The sequence below is a fragment of the Necator americanus genome, chromosome IV (genome assembly GCF_031761385.1).
Source record: "Necator americanus strain Aroian chromosome IV, whole genome shotgun sequence".
In the NCBI taxonomy this organism is placed as follows: Eukaryota; Metazoa; Nematoda; class Chromadorea; order Rhabditida; family Ancylostomatidae; genus Necator; species Necator americanus.
In genome coordinates, this window is record NC_087374.1 from 35764306 (window position 1) to 35790286 (window position 25981).

At 40.9% G+C, this 25981-nt stretch overlaps 3 protein-coding genes across 5 annotated transcripts; 2 read left to right on the plus strand and 1 right to left on the minus strand.

The window, feature by feature from the left end:
* Positions 1-4288: 4288 nt before the first annotated feature.
* RB195_003756 (uncharacterized protein) lies at positions 4289-20948 on the plus strand (the record flags this gene model as incomplete). Of its 3 annotated transcripts, XM_064201542.1 has the most annotated exons (16): positions 4289-4420; positions 7392-7492; positions 8000-8154; positions 8973-9104; positions 9157-9254; positions 9312-9440; positions 13938-14012; positions 15096-15188; positions 15251-15383; positions 15432-15642; positions 16425-16549; positions 18111-18319; positions 19568-19730; positions 19785-19917; positions 20579-20747; positions 20811-20948. In XM_064201542.1, the coding sequence occupies 16 exons, from the start codon at positions 4289-4291 to the stop codon at positions 20946-20948; spliced, it is 2196 nt and encodes a 731-aa protein (XP_064057422.1). The 3 variants fall into 3 exon arrangements, with proteins under 3 accessions (XP_064057422.1, XP_013293951.2, XP_064057424.1); XM_013438497.2 differs by lacking the exons at positions 20579-20747; positions 20811-20948 and adding an exon at positions 19161-19291 and having other exon boundaries at positions 19504-19730; positions 19785-19930; XM_064201541.1 differs by lacking the exons at positions 4289-4420; positions 7392-7492; positions 8000-8154; ... (9 more) ...; positions 19568-19730; positions 19785-19917 and adding exons at positions 20189-20228; positions 20349-20439.
* On the plus strand, positions 11897-12328 carry RB195_003757 (uncharacterized protein; the record flags this gene model as incomplete). The annotated part of the gene is made up of 1 exon (XM_064201543.1): positions 11897-12328. One exon carries the CDS (start codon positions 11897-11899, stop codon positions 12326-12328), a length of 432 nt encoding a protein of 143 aa, XP_064057423.1.
* An 869-nt stretch (positions 20949-21817) lies between the features above and the next one.
* RB195_003758 (uncharacterized protein) lies at positions 21818-24801 on the minus strand (the record flags this gene model as incomplete). The annotated part of the gene is made up of 4 exons (XM_013438495.2): positions 21818-21896; positions 23323-23438; positions 23506-23593; positions 24782-24801. The coding sequence occupies 4 exons, from the start codon at positions 24799-24801 to the stop codon at positions 21818-21820; spliced, it is 303 nt and encodes a 100-aa protein (XP_013293949.2).
* Between the last annotated feature and the right edge of the window lie 1180 nt (positions 24802-25981).

Sequence of the window (25981 nt, forward strand, 5' to 3'; positions counted from 1 at the left end):
ATGGAAGACAACATTTATTCACAGTAATCTTAGTTGCGAACTGACCGACACTGTGGAGCTCAGAAAGCAACACCTGTGAAATTGCCAAGTTTTGTAAGCCGTTAATTATTTGTACACGGAATGTTTTCCTAGTGGCTTTATTATCTGGGCAACATTGTTGTCCGAGCAAGGCATGTCACCTGTTCTCTACCGCAACATTGAATGCAGCGCATAAACGCCAAGGTCACCGCGCGCATTGCATCGACTATTGCCACCTGTATCAAGCGTTACTACACCTCTGACCTCAATCTTCACGTAACCAATTGCTATTGCCCTCTGTTAACCAAACATTTGCAAGCGAATGGAGATGGAACCGTAAAAAGCTCAACAAAAATTTATTAGCCTAAACCCACTATACCACTGTCACTGACTGAAAAAAACCCAGTTGTTGCAACGACTCTAATGCATTGTGTTTGTTTAATAAAGCCTCTGAAGTTTCGGATCCTAATCCGAAAACTTTGAAAAACCCAAAAAGCCGCAGTTGCTTTTTTAACTTTGTTCTTTGTCATTACGAACAGTATCCAACGCCTATTTATACGCTTTACGCAAATTATTTGCTTATGTTTGAATGAAGTAGAAACGAATAGGTTGTATCAATGAGATGCCGCCTATTTAGTAAAAAAAACTACAATTTACGGATCTCAATCGTGTTTTCAAAAAGTGTAGAAAAAATTACACATTCACATTACATGTCTGTATCTCAGTACCAGTTACCTTTACTAATTGTACTTTTTTTTCTCAATTTCTAAAATTTGTAAATTTGTAGATAAAAATTCTACATTTGTTCGAATACATTCGATCTTTTTGCTTACTTACACACTGCGATCATAACCATGATAGTGAGAGTTGTAAGCAATCATGCGTGGGCCCATCTCGTTTTTTAAGTAGACTTAGCGCTCCATTTTGCACTGGTTCACTTTATTCCAATAATTCGTCTTTGTTTTTTTAAGCAAAATCAGCACATCTACACATTTGTCTTTTGACCCTTAACGATTTTTTACTCCGATATCCAAATCCAAAACAAATATTCAAGTTCGTAGCCATACTGTAGATATATGTACGTTCAGGTTCTTTTTTGTTGAAACCTTTTCATTAGAAATTTTGAAAAAGCTTTTTAGAAATCTTAGTCTTGTGTACGTTATGTAACCAGGTTCGTAATCTGTGTCCTGGCGAGGATTGCTATCTTTCGGTTATTATTCCACATTAGAGGTTTCTTTACGAATAAGACTATGTAGTGTCACCTTAGTCCTATTCACTGCTTATAAACTTACACGTTTTATCCTTACGGAAGACAACCTCGCAACTTTTCCATTCAATACTGTTCAATACTGCTCTTTGTTCAAACCAACTTCAACTACAACATTTTTTGCCTTCACTTTTTCACTGCCTTAGAATCCATAGCCAGTTGAAAAAAAACAGCTTGGCCTTAATTCCTTCTTCTAACTTCTACATTAAGTTGTTCGGCAGTTCTTCACTAAATTTCGGATGTCACCAGTGGTCGATTATTCACAATATATCATTGCACTACTTGTTGCTATAAAAACTACTGATATCTGACTCAAGAAGCAATTTTTAGTACACAAATTTTCGACGAACGATGACGAATTTTCTGCCACGGAAGGACCATCACGATCACGCTATGTGTGTATGTGTGTGAGTGTGTGTGTGTGAGTGTGTGCAGCGACTTTTGAGAAAGAAGGCAGTGCGACGAGTCCAACGGCGTCAAATAACTGCACAGGCGCTAGAAAGTAAAATGAGGTGGGACGGGTCCCACGGCGTCGAATTGGTGCGTCATTGCCAGAGAACCACAAGGTGGGGTGGAATAGATCTCACGGCGTCGAATTGGTGCACCGCTATGCTGCAGTACCGTGCAATAACTCTATGTGAATTTGTGAAGAAGTAAATGAGACCTGAACCTCACTGTGACAACTACATGAGTTCCATATGTATCTTCCTTGCACGTTTGCTTTGGGTAAGTAACATCCTTTCTTTGGGAATTAGAATCATGCATGCAAACGGCTCCTTAAATGGTAGTTAACAGTTTACATGATCTGATGTAGAACGTTATTTTTTATCACTATGATGATGACGTTCATTTCATTTCATGTTAACACATCATTCTGTACTAATTGTTGGGGAAAAAAGAGGAAAATTCATTATTCGAACAATTTTTCCAAATTGTTGCGGCATCGAAGGAATATAAGTTAAAAATCAAATTTGAATGTTCTCCAAATGTAGAACTGACGCGTCTAGAAAGAAAACTATGAATTATTTCGTTTATGCCTAAATTTATGATGAAAACGAAGTGTTGTTGGAATTTCTAATTTTGCAGCAAATCTCACTAATATCGACTTTTATTGATCGGTGAATGCGAGCGAAGCGAACATCCCAAAAAGTCTGGAGTCCGGTTTCAGTCGGACATTCAGACTAGTTGATGAATACTGATCTAACAGTGTTGGATTCCAATTGTTGCAATCGATTGGAGTTCCTTCACGCCTAAACAGTGAACTATTCTTCTTGTCAGAACAAGAAGATGGTGAGTCATCCATGAGGCCCTCAATTCGTTTGACCTATTTCATAAGCGTTCACCGTCATCGCGCTCATCCTTGCTGAGGCGAAGTCCGAATCATGATCCAGATTCCTAAGGTCTTTGCAAATTCGAACACACCACCCTCATACACCAACACCCAAACGAACCGACAGCTGCAGAATCAGTTAAGTGACTGCATTGATTCGAATAGCAACGACCCTGAAAACGTTGTTCCTTGTTGTTCGAATCATTCAGTGCCAACCACATACGCGCTGGTGCCACGTAAAAAGATCCGTAATCAATTGCTATTCAAAGGATTCTTGACTTTCTTTGACAGCAAAAATCAGCTATACAATAATATAGCTATTTAATTGCTTTCATTTTACTTCTCTTTCACCGCTTATTTCTAGTAGCTATGTATATATGATTGATTGCTCTTAATTGTTTCTTTCTCAGCCTCAATAATGCAAATTTGAGAGTCTTTTTTTTCCTTCTTCAGGACTTGCAATTTCTGAATCATCTCCAGAAGATGTTTCAAATTCTTGCAAGAATACTTTTGTGATATATTCGAAGTACATTCTTAATCATTTGCATTCCCCCTCATTCCTTCCGTGATCAGTTTGTTATTTGAGGCAATTGTAAGAAGCATGTCGTCGGTAAATTTAATTAGTTGTGAGGCTGCAACGCAAAACATGGCAAGTTGAAACTAACAGCACCTTTTCTGAATTTAGGAGCTGTGTCTTGAAGACAGCATGTAACGAAAGTGACGATGTTTAGGTCAGTGTGGAATAGTATGCAGTTTGAATAGCAGACTACAAGTATGATGGTGACCACGTTCATTTCTCTCTAATCGCCCTGAGAAAAACAGCATGAGAATCGCCTTAGCTTCTACGTTAGAACGTGCCACCACTGTACACGCTCCGGTTTCCCTAGCAGCTTGTTAAAGGCAAGATATGACGAATCTGACTTGGTTAGAAAATCCGCGGGAGAAGCTAGAGATAGGGTTGTAGATTGTCGCGGGATCAGGGATAGTTCTGCCCAGCTCTTCCTGATCGTCGTGGGAAACGGCGTGGTAACCACTTTGATCATTACGAGGTACGTTAGAACGTTCCTCTACAAGCACACGTTCCGGTCCCCTTAGCAGCCTATTCATTGATTTTTCTTGAATAGGTTGCTGAGGAGAACCCATTGATTATCCACCATTCGTTCGTGAAAGCGGTGTACAAGAAAGGTGGGCTCTAACGCACCTCGCAGGAGCTGAGCCGCCTTTCACGCTTTTCAATACGTTCAATGAGTAGAGGGAACTAAACACGGCCACGGTCCATTTCTATAACCATGCTTTATCATGTGTATCATGCCATAGCCTGGATCGCAATATCGATCTATTTTGTTGCAATAGGTTAAAACACAGAAAACTTTCTAAGAATGAGACTGAATGTGTGAACGAAAAGTTAAATATCATATTTAGCATGAAGAGGGAATTACATCTACTTTATTTTGCTTCGTATCAGGGCTAACTCTAGTTGTTGTTGATGCTTCTTTCTAAACCTTACATTTCTACCCAACTTTTTATGCCATTCGAAAAAATGCAATGCGTGAAAAAATGTCACTGCTTCCGGACTTCGGAATTATAACCAATATGAACTGCTATGTTTATTTCTGTAAATTTTGCTGTATAGTAAGTAAATGAGCAAGCATTTTTAGATGTCACCATGCTAAATGGCGGATGGGAGCGCATCGAAATGTGGTCGTAGAGCTGCACTATCCACATTCTTTTTCGTCACATTCGCAACATTTACCCTTTCATTGATCTCCGTCATTAGTCCGTCATGGCAGTACGTATATTTGGAGGTGTGATTAGAATATTTCTTACCACTTATTTTATTTCTCTTATAACAGCAGGTCGATCAACAGAAGGAATTTATTATACATATGATATAATATATATATATTGTATTATTATATTTCTTCTTTTGAGAAATTTGATCTTCGGCGATCTTCCTTTTATCATTTTTTATATCTCGCAGACCGACTGCAAACCATGGTCTTGCCTACTTCAGCAGCAAAGGAAATGCATGGCATGTCCGTCATTCCTAATTTTGCTTTTTTGCCAACCGTCCTTGATCGTTGACGCTGAGTAAAACTCTGAAGTCGCTTTTTATCAGCAAGAAAAGAGTAGTTCTAGCATAACCTTTCGGTAGACGTTCTGAAATTCTGGTAGCATTTTACTCGTAACTGCGACCTGGGCAGGTAATTACTCTTTGCTATTCTTTTAGAAAGGGTGGGTGTAGCGCAGTCAGTTAGAAGTTTCGCCTACACGATCTGCCTGGGACGTCGCATTCAATTCCGAACGCCCAGGTTTACAAGTGCGGCTCCGCAAAAGGTCTCGTGGATTTCCACACCAACTTAATCTCGACTTGGCAGGTCTGAAAAACCCTGAATACATAAAAAAGTTCTACTAACGGGCGTCGACCTACATTGGATTTTGAACCAAGAAAAGCGTGACGCCAACTTTTTCACCCAACACATTCATAACGCTGCAAAGAAAATGCTCCCGTTTTTGACAACACTCAAGAACTTTTCCTTTGCATCTGCGGAGACAAGATCCACATGCGATTCTGTTGCCTGTGCTGCTGGTGACCTCAGCAAGAACAATCACCTTAGAGGAAAGTTGCGCCCTCAGTTGAAACGTGATCGTGAGAGCGAATGCACGTCAAGAATGGGGGAGTCTGAGAGGTATGGGAGAACAAGAACCCGAGAAAAGCCTACACTATATTAAAGCTGCATTATAACAAGTCGAAGAGGTGTTCACCTTCCTCAACACTGCCAGCGGAGTCGTTGTCGATGAGACAAGCCTGATCAGAACAATTGACGTGTCGGAGGTTCCGATCAGGTGTTTCCCAAAATGGGAAATGGAACACGTGGCGAATACCATGAAATTAGCGCAGAAACGCTGAAATTTCCCCTCTTCCTGGGATTCTTGAAATATCAAAGATCATCCGTTCCATGTGAATTGGTGAAAGCATGCCTGACTCGTAGAGATAAACTATCATAATTCCTCTTCACAAGAAGTTATCCGTTACGGATTCCAATAGAATTACCGAGGAATATCATAGCTGCGCACAATGCACCACACGCGATAAACAAAGCGCGTTTTGCCCTTGTCGATGGAGAACTGACCAGATGGCCTTTGTCAGGAATCGAGGTGTTGCGGCGCTACCTGAGTCCTTTGGAGTTAGTTTTTTTGGACTTCGAAGTTTTGAAAGCGACATCCGCTTCGGACTCTTTTCATCGAAGAAGTCTTCTCTCCTGCCAGTAGAATTACAGGAATGCTCGTGTACTGAGTTAACAGCGTGAATACTTAACTGCAGCAATTCGAACACTAGCTGGACGTATTTCATCTTTATAAGAGAGAGTGGACGTAAACAAGAGGTTTTCTTTTCAACTTTGCCTCCCAATCACGCGAGTCCCATTAATGATGTCTGAGGTGCAACATATGGTAAACCTCGTAAACCTTGTAAATTTCGAAATTAGCTGCGGCCTATGGACTGAGATAAGTACAGGCGGATATGACTTCCTCAAGACACTCAAAGGAAATCAGAGTGGACGGACAACCTATCGAAATCATGGATGGGTTCTGCTATTTGGACGGAATGCTGAAAACGATGACAGCTGCGGAGTGATATTCAGCAAAGATGTGGGAAAGCACTCAGCTTATTAACCAAGTGGATGTGATCGACCCCATCACCAACGAAGTCAAGCTGCGAGTCTACTCATATGCAATTCACCCTATCATGATGTCCCTATCGGAGACTGGGAGACAGCACCGTCAACTGTGATGGAGGAGAGTGACTGCACGGAAATAAAGCTGCGGCACGAATGGTGTGCTATAATAAAGAACTTCACGCAGAAGTGTGTATGGTGTTTCTGCGGATGACATGTGGCAAGCGTCAACATCTTGCTCGGTCCTTTGAAGTAACCTCAGGACGTTGTCTTCTCTTGTTCCGTCACTTTATAAAGAGACCGTTTGACTGTCTTATCTAAGTTGTTTCAAGGATGTTCTTAGGCTCAACTTGTGAAAGACCTCCTGGCCTCAAAAGAAAGTACCGAATGGAAGATATAAATGAAGATCTGAGGATCGCTTGGCATTGATAGGCAGTTTAGCCGAGACCTAGCGTTTTGCAGATTTTGGAACATCAATGGATGTATAGATGCTATGCGAGCTCTAGCTGAAGATCGGAGAAGACGGAAATGTTCAAGGCGAAGATGCGGAATTCAGCGTTAACCCGTAAAATGCGGCCGCCGTTCCAGTCAAGTCAAAGATGTTCGGAGTGCATAGCGCTTAAAGAAACTAGGAAAAAAAACAGAGTATTCAAAATTTGTTACACTGTGTCGATTTGCTTTGTAGATACCACAACACATACTCGAACAAAGAGACTCCTCACATATGATTAAACAATAAAACAAAACCAACAAAGCCACTTCGCGTTTACTTTTTTCATGAGATACGCTCACAAGAATGCTACATCCGTTATTACCACTTACGAGAAATGAAAAAATTCCAAGCCTTTCGAGCGATTATTCGTGTCCCTATATATCACTTTCTTCAAAATCGCACAAAAGTTTCGTCAAATATGCTGTGCAAAATAAATGTCGTTCACTTCATCATCACCTTAAATAGCCGCCTAGATGAAGATTCAGAGTAAAAAACTGGAGTTTTTGCTGCAAGAAATTTAAAAAAGGGCATTTTCTTTGTCTTTCAACGCTCCATTCGCCTACGAGTTTTCATACTGTGTCATCTCTAATTTCTACAGAATTACAGAACGGAAGAACAGAACATCATCATGGTTTGTGGCTAGACTGCAAAAGGGACTACTCATTTGATTATGGTCGAACGAAAGAGTACTATGAAACACTTTACAGGTGGGCACTCTATTATACTCTCGGGATTGCTTCTACAATTCCCTTTCTTTCTAGGTCTCTTCATTGAAACCCTTCACTTCCTTGTCGTGTGCACTTTTTTTGATGGCAAATCACTTTCAACGCTGAAGATTTAAAATAAAGTAAAATAGAATAAATATTAGCTGAAAATCCAAAAGAGATAGCTTGTCAAACCATGAAGTCTCGTGGATAGAAGGGCATTTCTGTATGCCATGTAGTTATTTTGTGCACCTTCTGCCTAGTCCTCTCCTATCCGTTGTTCTTCCAATCTCCTTGCCCTTTTTGTTTTGAACAATCATACTTGTCTAAGTAGTGCATTGAGCTTTTCTGCATTCTTTTTCAGAATGTTTTGGTAATACTATGGTTGCTGAGATTCATCCGAACATGCAAAGTTTGAATCTAACGCATTCCATACACTATGCGGGTGTAATCTAACACTTATTCACTAAGCTGGGCCTGCCTTTGTGAAAGAGTATTGTGTGCTTCCAGACGGGACTTGCAAGGATCTCCATTCGACATTTTCTTCTTACCACCACTGCAGTGTGTATATAAATTCGACTATTATATTGATCCTGAAGATCTCTACGACCACAATCACGACGAAAATCGCATACAGAATGACGCTTACCAGCATCTTTTTCTAGGTAACTTGTTTATCAGTTTATTTGAGAAGATCTCGAATGGCAGTGGTGTGCTTCAAGTAGGCTGTTTTGCGAGGACTCAAAATCCCAATTAAATGTCAGTGTCATTAATTTGAAAAGTGCTTTACAGAGGCAGATCACTGCTGAAATGAAGTTAAAAGTAAAAGTCGGCAGTAAATTACTAACTTAGTTCCGTCCCTGTTTGAGATCTCGATCTCACTCTCACGTGGTGATCAGTCATTGCTTAACATGATGTGGCCGTTTATTACCAAGGACATTGCCATGGCTGTATTTCGAGTACATTTTGCTCTCCAAGAGGAGGCAACGGCCCTCATATTGAATCAACACGTTAATGGTAATCATTTGCGGGTGGTCACACATTCATGTGATATCATCACTTCGGCAAACTCCACTGGCAGTCGTTAAGGAAAAAGATTAACATAAAGGCGGTGTCCCTACTGCAGTGGTCATCATGGGAAAGGTGAAGAGTTCTATATGTGCATGAGTCTTATATTTGGTATTACTAGTTATAGTATTTGAGGATTAGCTAACCATTATCTGGTTATTCGAAATATGAAGTAAGCATTAATAAGCTGCTAATGTTTGTCTTAAATTTTTAATGTAGTGGTAAAGTTGCTAACAAACAGTGTTTTGAACCGAAACACTTCTACCATCAGCTTTTATGTGTATTGTACCATATTTATAAAGAGGTAAGATATGAAAAGGAGCACGGTATGAAAATCACTATAGTGAATAATTGAAGCTGTCAGGTTTTTTTTAATCGGGTATTCTGTTAGGAAAGTACTTCTTTTATTCTCCAGGGTGGAAAATAGCAGCACTCTCCGGATGCGGCTCCGCTTTGGCGTTTTCAGCGTCGGCTCTCCTTTTTGCAGTGTGCGCATTCTGCCATAGGACATTCATTTGTGCTTCAACTGTTCTTGTTACGCTAGCAGGTGACTCTTTCTTGATTCGACAAGGGTTCTAGTTCAATCCCTATCTCTTCAGCAATATTATCTACAACTGGAATAGCTATTTTCTATGCATGGGCAAATTATCAAGATAATAAGGTTATCAAGGAAGAGGATGAATATGTTGTTTATGAGGTCTGCGATCATTTGACAACAATCTGACACCGCAACAAAAGTTTGTTTCTTGTTTAGCAAATGCTTGGGTGGGCTTTTTACTGCCAAGTTGTCACTACTATTATGCATTGGTTATCTTCAATCCTTGGATGTTGCGTCACATCAGTATCTTTCACTAATACCAGAGCGAAGGTGGTAAAAATTGAGGTTGGTTTGGTTAGATAAGAAAGTGGTATGTTCAGTACATTTCTTGGATCCCAGTCCCACTCAGCAGGAGCAGAAATTTAGATAGACTTGTAACGAGTGCGGGACAATACGTACCCGCGAAAATCGGCTGATCGATGCTGACCTACCATCGGGGCCTTGCACCTCCGCGTAATTACGGCTGCCGCTCCACCCGCTGAACATCATCCACGGCCGCCCTGGCTCACCTAGACTCCGCCTCCCAAGTACCCTCGAACCTATGCCGCGTGTGCTGCTTGCATCGCGATGGGGCGGCAAAATTTGGAAAAGAGAGAAGTGGAAAACGAGTTCACGCAACAATTGTGTTATACGAATATGAATATGGTAAACTGAGCGCATATTATCGGGAATTAAGGAGAAGTAAATCTTTCTATCCGATTAGAAGATATATCATTAGGATCGGGGGCCGCGTATACAAGCCTGATTGTTACCTGCAGGTGGTGCCCTTGCTTTTACTAAACGCAATCAGGCACTTGAGTATACGTGTTGGGCACGCACGCGCTATATAACCTGCACTGTTATGTGGCAAAAGCTTCCCATGCATTGCAAAAAGGTGCTGTCGTCCACTACCACGTCAGAGCCCATACCCCGAAAGGTCAACTGCCTGAAGGAGTGTGGAATCTTTGGCAACAAACAACCGTCTCATAACACTGAACTGCCCGTAGTTGTCAAGTGAACTCCAACAAGCCGATTTATCCAGACTTCTGCCATATTTGCATGCACCGTTTGATGCATTGCAGGAAACACGCATCACCGATCTCCCTCTCATCAGTATCGACAATTACACCGTCTGCTGCAGCGATGCTGATGAAAGGAAAGTAGGAGGTTGTGCAATAGCTGTGAACTATTATAACAACCTGGTGGAGGAGTTTAGATTAACGTCGTCAAGATGCGCCTTCGTGCGGGATCGCAGAGGACTCAACTTCTGGATCGTAAGTGCTAACGCACTTACGGCGACCAACAACAAGCCGCGTTTTTTGATGAACTTAGTACGTTGATATCCAAATTACCAAGCCAGCAAACAATAATTGATAAACAATCCGATGTGATCGGAAAATGGTTTTATCCCATGTAGCAAACATTGGACAACGGAAATAGTCTGATAGGCCTTTTCGAGCAGACGAATCTCATCATTGCATCTGCGTTTGAGAGGAATCATCGACTCCATCACCTTAGGTGGCAGGGGACAACCTTATTAACGCCAAAAGAGTAGCGAAAGCGGACTCTTAAGATATAATAATATAATATTATGTTATATTATATTATCTTATAATATAATATATTATATTATATTATATTATATTATATTATATTATACTGTATTATATTATATTATATTATATTATATATACATATACATATACATATACATATACATATATTGGATTGACAAAAGGATTCCTGACTTGTAGAGACACGCTATTATAGTTCCTCTCCACAGAAAACCATCTGTTACGGAATTACCGAGGAATATCACTGCTGCGTGTAATGTGCACATGAAGCAGACCACCCTTTTTCGACTATTCCTACCTCGCGAAGAAACCACCCATGACAAGCAACCCGGATTTCGCCCTGGTCGAGCGGCGATTGATCAGGTCTTTATTGTAGGGAAAGTGAGTGAAGTGTGGCAGCAGTATTCTAAACCTACAGTTAGCTTTTTTTGGACTTTGGAGCCGCTTTCGACTCTGCTCACCTAGGCCGTCTTCTTAATGCGCTTCCCGCCGATGGAGTTCCAGGAAAATTCGTACGCCTAATAAACGGCATGAGTAGAAGAACAACTGCTGCTGTCCCAACACCAGCTGGATGTACTACAGCGTTCGAATTGGAAACTAGAGTGAGACAAGGGGTCGCGGCGGGACCCTTTCTGTTAAACTTTGCCGTTGATGACATAATGCGAAGAACAGTTGAGCAGTGTCCCCCAATGTTATTTGAGCAACTTCTGCACGTCCCTTGGTGGATTCCGAGTACGCCAACGATGTAGTAATATTCGATTCTGGAAGCGCCAAGATGCAACACGTTGTTGACCTTTTATCGAAATTAGCAGCAGCCTAACTGCGACTCCGCCCTGATAAATACAAGCAGATGTAGGTCCCCTCTAGAACATCATTAGGGTGGACGGACAACCTATCCAATTCCAATTATCCAATTCGTGGATGAGTTCTGTCATTTGGGCTGTATGCTGAAAAACGAGAGATATTAAGCAAGGATGCATTAGAGCTAATTCGGCATTCAACTTATTAACCAAGTGGGTGTGGTTGACCCCCATCACAAATTGAGTCAAGTTGCGAGTCTACTCATCTGCAATTCACCTTATCATAATTTCGGGATCGGAGACTTGGGCAGCGCCGTCGGCGCTGACGGAAAAGCTTGACTGCATGAAGAGAAATGTGTTTAGAGGACACCTAGGCAACTTTTGGCCAATGGTGTGCTTTAACGAAGAATTTTGCTCGGAAGTGGACATGGTGTACCGGCGGATTTCACGTGGAAAACGTCAACATTTTGCCCAGCCTTCTGAAGTAGTCTCGAAAGATCGTCTTCGCTTCTTTGGTTACATTATGAGGAGACCGTCTCATCATTTTGCTCAAGTTGTTTTGAAGATGCTTCCAGATAATAATTGGGAAAGGTCCCCTGGTCGCAAAAGAACGTTTTGGACGAAGGTGGTGAAGGAAGATCTGAGGACACTTGGCGTTAACAGGCAGTTCAGTCGAGACGTAAAATTCCGCCGCTTGCGGAATAGCGAAGAATGGGTAGATTCCATGCGAATTCTAGCTGAAAATCGAACAGGACGGGATCGGATATATTCAATGACGACACACCCCGGCGAAGATGCGGGTAGCCGCGTTAGGCCGTAACAGCCGCCCGCCGACTAAGAGTAAGTCATCATTAGGATCAAACCAAAGAGTGACATGCTGAGTGGCAAAAGTAATACGCATGATATTCATTGATCTCATTTGAGAAACTCCACACAGATTAGTATTATAACAAAAACATGCTGCAGAAAAATGCTAACATGCATATGTATTCACACATCCCATAATTTCACACATTTCACGCCCTCTCTGTTCTGTATAAAGCGGCGCAAAAGTGTATTCGTCACAATGTCTTTCAACGAGTTCAATGTTCAACCTCCAGTCTAACAATTAAACTGTATGGACAGCAACTTTATGTCCCTATTACCTTGTATACATTCTTTGGACTCCTTTCTACATTTTACCTTCTTATCGCTTCGTTTCTTTCTATTCTCTGCATAAAATCAATACAACATGTTGGATGTATTACTGGCGAACAGAGTTGTCTGTATCCGCGAGGTACCCCCTCATGTTCCATGAGACCCTAGGAGGCATTAGTCGCGCCTCTCCAGGCGTAGGATCCCCGTTTCACTTAGCTAGATATGCAAAAAGGAATGCCCAGAAAGCGGAAAAAGTAAAGAAATACGGCAGGCACCGAACAGTGGGATATTTTTTAAAGCATCCCTTGTATTTTCAGATGTGAATGGGTGGTTTTTAACTCACAATTCAGAACAAGTAATAACCAACAAATAATAATAAACACTTTCACTTACTTTTCTACTTTCACTTACATTTCTAAATATTTCACCTGTGTGAACTTCTTAAACAACTCTACTTAATTTGTGGTTTCAAACAACTTTTGTCGCCAAACACTTTCCTTTTCTGTTCAATTCATAAATCGCATCGTAAGAGTTGCGGGACGGCAAAAAAAAACTGCATCGTAGGAGAGGGAGACGTAAAATGGGCGGGGAAGATGGTGTTGGCGGGGCGTCAGCAAGGCGTAGCACAAGAACAGCGACCATGCTACAGTGGCTATTGTGACGCTGTAAGAAGTTGTGGGGTGCAATTCTCCACGCCCATTAGCCCATTAGCCTCATAAATATGCGGCGGTTTATCATGCGAGTACCTCTTGACCGCTCCCCACTTAAAACTAGTAAATATCACTCCACATCTGTCCAGTACACTACCCACCATTTTATCGTGAAGAATCCAGGCTTGCCCCTGAAAGCCCATGGAGAATAGTTTGGAAGAGTTAGAAAAGACATGAAGTGGAAAGTGCCTGGTTAAAGATATAATAGAAACAGCTGAAGGAGACACAGGGCAGTTTTTCACCAGTCGTTAAACTCATCCATAGAATAAAAGTGTAGTATTACCAATCATATACATATAATGGTAAAAAAAGCAATGAATCACATTTCATTTGGCGTCTAAAGCGTTATCCCATTTACTGGAATACCGACTGTTACTTCAAACACTGTTTTGGGAAATTCTGCGGCCAATGAATATGTGTTGTTCGTTCTGTACGTGTCTTCCAATTGAATTAGGCTTAAGCTTAAGTCTTCTGAGTCAATTCGGTAAATTACAACGTTTGTCAATTTTAGCAGTTTCCAAAAATTCGCTAATTATTCTCACTCGATTATGGAAAACTCCAAAAACTACGCATGATTTTCAGGTAGTTACGGGTGGTGATGACTCCCAACTGCTGTCAAGAGGAAGTTCTTTAGAGCCATTCAGACGATCTTTTTCGGTGAGTTCAGCACAAAAAGAATAAAACCATCACGGAATGGACTAATACAAGCAAAATAATAATCAAGATATTTCCCCAGTAAGAACGTCTCTCAAAGTGTCTCTTATGCAATTAATTATACGACCTAAAAGTTTCATTCTGCTCGAGAAACAGCTGCGAATCTTACCTCATTAGAATTAGGAACCTCACACTCGCTGCCATGTTAAAAGAAACATTGGGCAAAATTCTTGAGGTTCGAAATTCTCCACCAGAAGATTAAAGGAGATAACTATGTATCACGCGAACGCCAAAAAAAAGCGAAAAAGTTGAACATCCTTTCCTCAAATCTAGGATTTTGAAATACATGTGAGGAGCACTGATGGGCAACGCAACTATCTCCGCGCTCTCACAAAAGGAGACATTGATCGTGCTAGGGGATTAGTATCTTTCGCTATATAGTTGGTAACTTGCTTAACTTGCTTTAGGGAGGCTTGTGGAGTTATGGTTTTGTTTGCTCTGCTTTGCTTAAATTCGTGAATGTGTTGAACCTTTTCTTGTAATAATTGTGAACTACGTCCAGCCCCTCCCTACTCTCGGAGAAATCCTAACCTCAGTAATTCTCCCGATTGCTATCTTTAATTGTGTGCAATTAAGAATGCCAATCGTATTTCTGAGATGCTATACATGCTTTGTGCTTTACTATATGTTCTTTTGCAATATCAACACAAACATGATAAGATTCATTGCGCTTCATTATAACAAACGTTTTAAAATCGGTTGAATTCTCCACTGTACACATTATATGAAGTGTATTATTAAGGGTTATTAGTATATTAGGAGTCTTATTTGGTGAACACATTATGCACTCAACGACAGCTTCGTTTGGCACAGATTTTAGTTTAAATTGCAAAATTATAATATTCAGAATGTTGTTGCATTGACAAGACCTTCGACTTTTGTCAGTGCAACAATTTTCTTCATATTATTTTTGTCAGTTGTTCAATTTGATGTCAATTTTCTGCGGATGCAATAAAAAAATTGCAATTGTTTTTTATCTTGTACACCTTCTATCTTTATTAAAAATAAAAAATACATCACTCACAGGCGGTTTATTGTGTTGACCCAAGATCTCTTCGCCACTGGGAGCGACAGCGTACAATAAATGAAAAAGAGCAGCAGCAACGAAAAGAAAACGATGTGAGCCTTCTGCATTCCACTTTCACATACTTCAGTATTTATCCTCCGCTTTCATTAAACAGACCTTCAAAAGAACAGCGTCTGTGCCCTACTACTCTAAGAAACAGAAGGCTGCGGTTCAGAAGAAATTAGTTGGTCGTTCTATCCATGATCTCTTCTCCTCGAATAGCAACATCACTGAAACAACACGCACAGGTCAGTTCCGCCCCTCCTAATCGCATAACCATAAAATTCCATATTTAGGTTCCCTGAGCACGTTAGAACCAAATCAATCGCAAAGCACTGGAAATCCGGCCAGTGCTCCCTCTTATCGTGCGGGTGCTAAGTTGAAACCTGCTTTAAAAATGCAACAGCAATCAAGGAAATGTTTGGACATCGATGACAATGATATTACCTATGAATATCTACCCTGCGACAATACCTCTGAGAACGTTTCCTGTTTCACAGGCGGAAGGTAGGCTACCCTTCTTCACAGGAAACCTACGCAATCAAGCAATGAAATTCAAGAAGAAAAATCAACAGATGCATTTAAAGGAACTTTGGCATGCTTTAACTAACACTTAAATTCGTGAAATAACAGCTAGCATAACTCCGAAGAGATCTCTGACCACAAGATTAAAGCTTGCCTTGGAAAAAACAGTCGCAGTCGCAGGAAAGCAAGGTTGGCCCAGTACAACTTGTTGTGTAGTGAAATGCTTTTATCAAATAGAAGGTGATTTCATTGCATTTCAGGATGACCCAATATAGGTCAGAACTGACTATACAGGACAAAGAAATAAAAAGAACGGAAGTTTTTCGGTTATGGTCGTAACATGCTTTCAGAGTATATAACTGATGCCATGGAACAAATGAAAAGCATTGTCATAACACGATAATAATGCCTAGCGGGCATAGCGAGAAGCGCAAGGCTGTTGTTGCCATGTATGTACGCATATTTTGAGGAAAGCACTGTCGTGTCGTTGCGCGTATAACTACATCGCGTTTCGATAACAGTCACACGCTACCACAAGACGCTACTTTAGCGGGCAACCTTGCAAAACTGTCTCTGAGCGTGTCGTTATTACTTTGTTGAAGCGTAAACGACGAATGGTGTAATATTTAAAGTCCTCTTAATCCTCTAGTAAGAATTGTGAGACAGCCAACTGCCGTGTCGAGGTAGAAAACAAGCTCCGAAAAGGGGCCAAACTTTTCCGTATAGATTCTGCATGGCTGAGGTTGGGATTTTTTTGTTTATAGATATCTGCCCTCACAACGAATGTACGATCCAGTTTATGAGCAGATTAATCAAGAAGCTTACTTGGAGCCTGATAGTGTGCGTCTACAACCCAATAATGCGTCGATTGCCGAAGTGAAGAGAAAAGGTAAAGTTTCGTTCCGCACGTTATCCACGTACAAACTTTCCATGTTGGTCCTTTTGTGGTTCTCGGCATAATTGGTCGATTGATGGCAATTCTTTTTCTCTGACCGTCAGATCGCAAAGGATGTCATCTTAGTCAGCAGCTAACTTTTCAAAAGGTTTCTCCATATTTAGCACTTTTGTTCTCAGGGAGGTTAGACACCTAATCATCATTCTCTCGTAACACTAGTTCGTTCCACTACATACAAATAGATCAGCATTAATTGGTAATGATGCAGTAGTAAGTAACAATTGCGACGTCTCGTTACGCCTCTATCCGTAGACGTAACAGGGCAACTACGCTATGAATAATGTGTTACCTACAATAGAAAGTCCAGAATATGCTGTAGGAAGCAGATGTCGTAGTTTCTGTAGCTAGCGTTCTCTACACTCTTCACATTTTCATATTCTTCTTTCGTGAAGTTGTAGTCGAATAGGTTTGTACAGTCTTAGCAAAGTAATTTACCTTAGTCTTCATCGTTTGTTTTGTTGTTAGGGCAACTCTAAAATTTTAGATTCTGGGAATTGAATTTTCTCTCGATTTCTTCGTGCCACTGTGCATAATTATGATTGTAATCGTGGGCGTAGTGGAATCTCAAAATCTATCTTAGAAGACCACTAAATATGCCTAGCCGCATGAAGATTAGGGCGAGATCCGATCATTACGAAATGTAGTCATTGAAGTTTTTGAGTAGATGCCCACAAGAACTCCAGTAAAAATAGGATTTTTTAGTATTATGAAGGATGCTAATCGTACACAAATACACAAAAATAGAACAGGAATCCCAACGAACTAAGCTCTAGAGGCGCTGCAGGGGCAGAATTAACTATAAAACTTATGAAAAAGGATACTGCCAATGCCAAGTTAGAAACCATAGAGTCTTTGGCGTATCAATCCACTTGGGATGAACCAGTAGGGTCCGTTGCAATTCGTAATCGTTGAGGTTTTGGAACGAGTGTTGCCCCATACAATGACTTGCGGGCAGCCGATGATCAAGTCATTGTTTTTATGCTCCCAGACAAGTCTGGTACAAAATTATCGACCTCGAGGGAATGAAAGGCTTTTGGGCACTAAGGCGAACTCGAACCTCCGATCGATCGTGCAGACAGCGGAACCTCTTACCGACTGCGCCTCAGCCGCCCTAAGTTATCCTACTGATTAACTATTACACGAAGAGAGGTAGAGGCTACGGAAATCAAGAACAATAGAGCTTTATCGTGCACTGCGGAGAGAAAAAGTCACCCCTTCACCGAAAAAGGGAAGCGTAATCCCGATACAACACTTTTTACGCAAACCGTGGCTGCTTGTGGTGATACTCTATAGTCGAGATTGATGGGACATTCTCGTAGCACTAACTACAAAAAGACTTTAAGGGGAAAGTTTGTTGGAATTTGTCCTAAAAAATAGGGAAATACAGGTGCAGCAACTCGATACAGATATTATTTATACATATATTTGGTTTGCTACTTCCTTAGTCATATTTTAAAAAAATGATCTATATCAAATTTCCCTGTTTTCTACACAGCATTGCCAGCCACTCAGCCGCATAGTTCGCCAGAAACTATGAACGTCTCGGAAAGACTCACGAGAACGACTACAATTGGTGACGTAGCAAAAGCCTCATCATCATTTGATGAGCACAAACATCGAAAGATGCCGACAGCTCCATATATGGAAGAGATATATCAAGCAGAAAATCACCTGCAACCTCAGGAAAACATAACAAAAAAAGAGGTAAGTCCTTTCTGTTTTTCTTTTCTGTCCGCATTGTTTCAGAGCAAGGTTTCAGAGTGTATTTTAGAAGTTCCCACCTTAATTCCTAGGTGACGAAGTTTCGTTATATTGATCTAGAGCTGCTGTGTAGACAGAGTGATCCATCTTCGCTATTGAAAAGAAGGATTACACGAGATACGACAAGTATATTTGTAATAATGATTTCTCGTGCAAAACAAACTTAATACGAAATAACAACTTTTTTCTGACACTCTTTGGTAGTTCCCTGCACGCTTTACGAGCGGTACTGCAGTGAACCTTCTTTGATTTCTGTGATGTTAGACGCTAAATGTCGCTGCAACCTATAGAACGTACCTATAGAATCAAATGTACGCCAATTTGCCGCCTGCTTGATCAGAGGTAACAATCAGTAGTTCGTAATATTTGATTTTTATGCTGTTGCTCCTTGGACTGCCTGTTGGACTTGAAGACTCTAGATAACCTCTGATTTTGGATTTGCCCATAAGTAAATAGGTTCCGGAATGTGGTTTGCAACTGTTGCGGCGAAAACTGGAAGCATTTTCTTGAAATTGAGGGATCGAAGAGATTAATTTACTCGACGAGGTAATTCTTCAAATCTACAGGAGCGACCATATGAAGGCAAAAGACGAATTTCACCATTCATGCGGTCTAAAGAACCTCTTTGTCTTCATTTAAAGCGTTTTTATTTCGTCGGTCATATGGATGTAAAGACTTGTGTAAACTGAGGCCTATGGCTCTTGACCTCACTTTTCCCTGGATTTGTGGTGTTTCTCCGTTTTCGCTTCCATTTTTGAAAATAACGTCCCAGGTCTAATCGTAGGCTACCGAGAAGCCAACATCGGAAGTTTTCCTGATCACTGCCTTCATGGCTAAAGGAGTTTCAATATGTATTTGTTCATTTTTTTTTGCTTCATTCAATGGTTCCTTGCTTTCCCTCAATTTTCCAATCAAGTTAGTCCAGACTAGCAAAGAGGAAACATAAATGGATAGAAGTTACAACTGTAGGAAAATCAAAACAAAGAGAACCAAAAACATTTTGGAGAGAATCGTTACTTATAAACTAACTTAGATACATACTTCTGACTACTACTTCGTAGCCTAACATCGACAAATTTTTAATCTACTCCATTTTCGGTACCTAAACGCTCACCTTCAATACGAAGATTTGGCGTTGCGCTTGTACGTGAGCATGACCGATGTGGCAGTGGAACTAAATCGGCTAACAAGAGGATATCAAATGACTTCACTAATCAAATGGAATGCGCTGCTCTGGAAGAACCAGGAAGTGACCGTGTTCTCGGTGCACCATTACCATTGAAGCAAATCTCAGTGGAAAAACTTAGTTCCAGTCGTTTTCAAGACGTAGTTGATCACTATCGGACTAATCGAGGTTTGTGTGATCACGTATAAGCTTCATCGTCACTATTTCAACTTCCGTTTTCAGGAGACGTTTCTCATCTATGGGTCCCTTCAAAGCAATGTTCAGAAAAGTGCAGAAGCAATTACCCGCTCGACAATGCATCCTATACGGGCATCGGGATTGCTATCAATACATTTACAGACCATGAAAAAGAGAAGTACGAGTTCTAGCACTTGTTCAGAGTGGGCACAAATGTGCTACTGTTCACACTGGAATGATGGAAGAGATGAATCAGGTTTACGTGAAGACAGCGTATCACGAAATTAACAATATTTGGTGTTTTCACGAATAGATGAAGGGATAGTTGACGATTGTGAGCATTAGTACGCACAATCCCGCCTAGCAGTCCAGAACGTCTCAGGAAACAACTTTGGCTGAACACATGCCCATACGACGCTGCTCATGCGATAGAACACGGGCAACCGGCAATGTCGTTCAACGTTCGCTATACAACTAATAAATCAACGAGTTCGTATGCCAAAATATTTTTTCTCCTTCAAATTACTGTTTTCCAAACTTTCTGGAGGCCGATACAATTCTAGATCTTTTTGAACTAGCGTTTTAATTAGCCGATGCTCTTTTCTGCAGATGCAGCCTCGGCTCACATTGTTCCTTCTTCATCATCTCATTGGAGAACAGTGCATTATTGTAGTGATACTTTGAAACCTTTAACGTATGAGTGCGTATGAGTCAACTTCTCGAGACAGTTTAATATAGTCAGAGTATAGCGCTGATGAATGTAATAAAGTAGGTATGTCTACTGTATTCACGCATATCATGCATATATCTATGACGCACATCTATATGGGAAGATTTAGATCGATATCAAACTTCACTTTTCACCCACAATCTACCAGTGCTTCTGAGGTCTTTGGAAGGTCGGACACGATGGACCTGAAATCACTGTCTGTATTCCAGTCAGCATCTCAAAAACAGCCGTTGGAAAGGCTTGTTCCCAAAAGCTTTGTGACAGTACTGCCGGACGAGGTGTGCTTCAAATCTTTTCTACACATTTATTCTTTAGAGGGTTTTTACGGCAAAATTTTTGAGGTGGATCGTTCAACCGGGTCTTCTACACTACTGGAACACGAGACTATGTTGGATAACGCGGATTCATATGTCAAAGACGCAGAAATACGTCTCAATCTGTTTATGAACAGCAGCACAAAAGATGAGACAACTGTATGATGAGGGAATAAACGACCACACATAAAAACTCGCTTCATTTCCTCTATCAAGAATAACACAGACATATTCCATTATATAAGACAGTAATTTGACCGTTTGACTGTTTGTCTACCCGTCCGACAAACTGTACATATAAGTTTGCTCCTTTTTTTACACAGCATATCTTTTACAATTTCATGGTTCCTTAATCATACATTCGTCGATGCGTTCACCATGAGTGTTTATCACAGCTTCGCAACTTTTAGGGATGATTACTATTCCCTAGGGCCAAAACCTGATGGGCTGAAACTCAAAGAACAGCTCATAATTTGATTTAATTTGGATTTGGATTTGAGGCCTGTGAAAAAAAATTGAGCAGTTTTTGCTTTGAATGCAAGATGGCTCCAAGCAAGTAGTAGTCTGATAGGAGGAGGTCTGGCGAATAGTTCACATAGCCGCGGTGTAGGGGGATGGGGCAACTCCAGAAACTTTCCGATGTCATGTGCAAAACGCGCAGAGCGACCATGTCTCTCTACTTCATGACAACGTCCGTCTTCATTTTGCCAGCTAAACCGTTGAAGGATTGTCGAACCCGGAAGGAGTGCTATAACACCACGTGCTTCTCAATCCTCTGACCTGACGACTACTATCTGCTTCGGGTACTGAAGCATTAGCTTCGCAAAAAGAAATTCAACAACCAGTAGTCTCGAGGCTACGTTCTCCACTTCTTCAATCTACATCCGTCGCAGTTCTGGGCCACGAGAATGTATTGCCGGATTGTTGGGCACATCTTATATATCATAATGAGAAGTGTATCTGAGGAATTTTCCCTCACCATATATAAAACGTAATCATCGAACATATGACCTTCATTCATCTTCCTTAAAATACTAGTGGATGACCTTGTCATGGGCATTTCGCCTCATATTGTCCCATCCGCGGCAGAACTCGCCTTCATCCGATCCGTCTCTGAAAATGAAGATTGTGAGTAGAAAACAATACGTAACAGAATGATAAATTTAGATTTTCTAGAATCTGTAAGATTTTTCAGGTTTTTAAATTTGCTCCAGAACTGCCCATTTGACCAATATTGACACTTTGAGCTTTTTGCTGATTTGCTTCAAACACTATATGAAACATTTGATAATATTCCAGAGAAATCAGAATTAGGAATTATTCACTTTTTAGAAATACATACATTAGAAATCTAATTCTCCCCAAGAGTACCGACAACACACGGAAAAGAGGCATCTAAGGATTATCTTTACCAAAGCACCACGAAAAAAAATTGTTTCCATGCAGAAAACGGAAAAACAATTAGTAACTAGTAACTAGAAGGTGTTGAGAGCGAGAGGAGTACACATCCTATCACTCTCAACAGGCTCATCTTCTATTCGTTTCTGCAGAAACAGGTATTATAATCTTTATCTGTAATCATAAACACAATCCTGCGGCAGAAAGAAGTCCTGTTTAGGAAAGTTTAGAACATTCGGCGTATGCAAAACATACGCTTAGAATAAGCACGAATTTATGACGTATTAGTTAAACGGTTTATTTTGCTTCGTACTTCTCTTCCCTTTCCGTGACTCCTCTTCTTTCACCCTTTTTTTCAGAATTTGTTCTAGAAATTATGCATTTTTCTGATTATAGCTCTCTCCAAAAAAATTGGCATACCTTTCCCACGAATTCCCACGAAAGTGCGAACAATTGTATAGTATGAGCTGTCATTATTGTGAATTCGAAATGCTATTATGAAACTAGTCCCACGTATACAAATCAAATTGTTATCTGCCTGTAGTGATCTTAGTTTCATTAAACGCAATCACTTGACTGTACCCCTTGGAAACGCACAAACTGTACAATTTACACTGTTATATAGCTCAACGTTTTCAAAAATTTCATAAAGGTGCTATTGTTCACTACACTTCTAGAACCCATAGTTTGTTAAAGGCATCGGAAACGGACGACCCCGGAAAGCTGTTTCTTGCGATGGATTCTGTAGCAGTGCGCAACCTTTGCACCCCAACCTCCCAACGCAACCTTTACGGAATCACCCTCCCCCCCACAATCTAAGACCCCTTATAAGCATTACCCGCCTGAAACCTGTACCACCTCAGATTCGTGGGCTGATGCCTTTGAGTCAAGTATATTCCTGCATATGAAGAATGTTATAAGATATGAAGAGTACTCAAAGGGAGAAAATTACAAGACTGCAACGCAAGAAATGAGTCCTTTGAGAACAACCAGGCGTACGCAGACTTACTAAATTCACGGTACCAGACAGGTTTCTTACTTCCTTTCGTCTCAATTCACATCTACGTTTAACATTATCTTTTTGTACCTGCCACATGAAGCGCGCCCAAAAAATTATAACAAATTATTGTTCTGCACATACCGACAATCGTTGGAATGATCACAAACATAACGTGGTTCAATGCAGTTCGTGCCGTCGCCGCAGAAAAACCAGGTCGCTGGACACCGTTTGGTTTGGATGCTATAGCGAAAATTCCCCTGCAGTATAGGTATCATTTTTGAAAACAGAAAAAGCACGGGAACAGTTCCAATATGCACAACTAACCGGAGCTAATTTTTCTGGTTTCTTCGAGCATATCTTAGCGTCCTCATCTGAGCGATCTGCGCAGTCCACGTTACCGTCACACAGAAATCTTCAAATTAATTGAAAAGCATGTGTAGTCTCTGTCGTATGCTTCGTTTACTATCCCGTCGCAATACAACCATTTTCTGGTGGCTCCGTCCATCTATCGGCATTGTTTCCTCTATCATTCAGCTGAGACGTATAGACTAGACACACTGGCGGGCATTGCAGTGGTTTTAATGCAACGAAAAATTGGACGAAAGCATGCTGGAGACCATGAATAAAGAATATTAGAGAAGCGCATAGAATATGGGATATCAGTGAAATCTGCGGCAAACTGTGCTTTCTGTTTAGGTGTCTGTGATCACATGTATTAGCAGAAGGGCAAGTGTTAATGAATGAGAGTAAATATGCTAGACTAAGATAAGAGTAAAGGATAAAGGCAGATGTCTGACGTTAATCGACCCGCTTGGGATGCGCTACCCCGTTCACTTCAATTTACAATTATTTGAGGTTTACGAACGCGTAACTGGCTTATACAATGACTTGCGGGGGCTACCCGATGTGTCAAGTCAGTATTTTCATCCTCCAAGACAAGTCGGGTACCAATTTATCGATCCCGGAGGGATGAAAGGCTAGGTGAGCGCTAGGCAGATCCGAACCTACGATCGATCATGTATGCAGCGTAACCCTTAACCGACTGCGCTACACTCGCCACATAATTAATTGAGTATTTTCCTAACTAACGTCCATCTCTGACTGATGAGAATTTGTTGAACTCTCTCGTTATGAAGCCGTTAAAGTGTCCTTTTTCACTAGTTTTGTCACCTGTTTTACTTCTGCTCTGCTTTTAAGCTTCTTTTTTGCGTATTGAATTTTTGTACTGATCATCCATAGGTACACAAAAAAAAATGTGAAGAGTCTAATCCGAGGAAACTAATGTCTTAGCAGCAAAATCAAACGAGAACATCAATTGACAAGTTTTCCCAAGAAATCACGCATACGCATAGTTATATAACAAAGAATGGAAAAAAATAACAAGAGAAAAAAGTTCTGAGGAGCTTTTCGTGCTTGATAAAGGTGAGCATGTCCTCGTCTTTACAAAGAACGTAACCCGTCACCCCGTCATGGCATGTTCAACGTCGACTGTTCTTGAAGTAAGCTTCAGAAAGCTTTAGAGAGTACTAATGTGCTGCTGCGCCAACCTCCACACCAGATGGCTCCAGCTCTCTACTTCTAAAGGGAATTAAAATCTTACCTTTTGTGAATACAGGTCATTCCGTCTGCACACCGAGTAAATTCAAGAGAGAAGCACATGAAAAGAGAAATAAACATCAACCGTCACTCACACATAAGAAGAATTTTGTTCTTGAAAAAGATATTGAAACAGTCAAGAAAGTGATCTACCTCAGCGGCATCTTATTTTCGACTCCTTGTGAGGTGGTTCCTATAGTTGCAAGGAAACTAATCATCAACAATTGATGCATTGACTTTCAGGGAAATACAGAAAGAACTGGAATTATAAATCGTGTTGTTTCTAAGGAGGATCCTTAGAATGTCTCAGGTAATAGATTTTTATCACAAGAGCCAGAATTCAATTTATGCTCTGTGAGGGGTTGTTTGGCGATAGTGGTGTAATGTTTCAGTAATCTAAACATTCTGAGAGAATGGTCATTGGTTGCGCTATTCTCGCCGTGATATTGCAACATAAAAAAAGCAGAACGTTTATGCGTATGCATGAAAGCCAGTCAGCAGCAACTACCCGGTCAGTCTGCACGCCAAGCCAATAAAGGTAAAAGGATAAAGTGTCTGGCTATCTGTCTGGATAAACTGTTAATCAATCCGCTTGGGATGCGCCACCACGTTCACTTCAATTCAGAATCGTTTGAGTTTCACGAACGTGTAACTCGCCTATACAATGACTTGCGGGGGCTAGCCGATGTGTTAATTCAATGGTTTTATCCTCCCAGACAAGTCTGGGAGTAATGGTGAGCAGAGGCGGATTTGAACCTCTGATCGATCGTGCAGGCGGAGGAACCTCCAACAGCTACACTACACCCGCCCATGGGTCAAGCCAATACTCCTTCAAAAAAAGGTCCAAAAGCATGAGTTACATACCTTCACAAAGTGAGGAAAATTTAAACGATCGCCACCGTTATTGGAGTTACCACATCAGATTAGTAAAAGATCTCACTGCTGAATAATAGACGTCTTCATTTCATGAAGGCTCGGAAATCACTTTTATGAAGGCATTTTTGTAGACGAAATGTATCGGCGTGCTGGTTGATGACTTAGATTGCCTTTGATGCCTCAAGTTAATGGATTTTTAGAATTAGTTGCGCATTTTTAGCTTACTCCTGGAGAATGCGTCAAGCTATGTCCCATGTCTGCGAACCTTGCTTACTGCAAGACATTGTCTCAGAGAAACATTCAGGATACGTATGTAAGAATCCGTGTG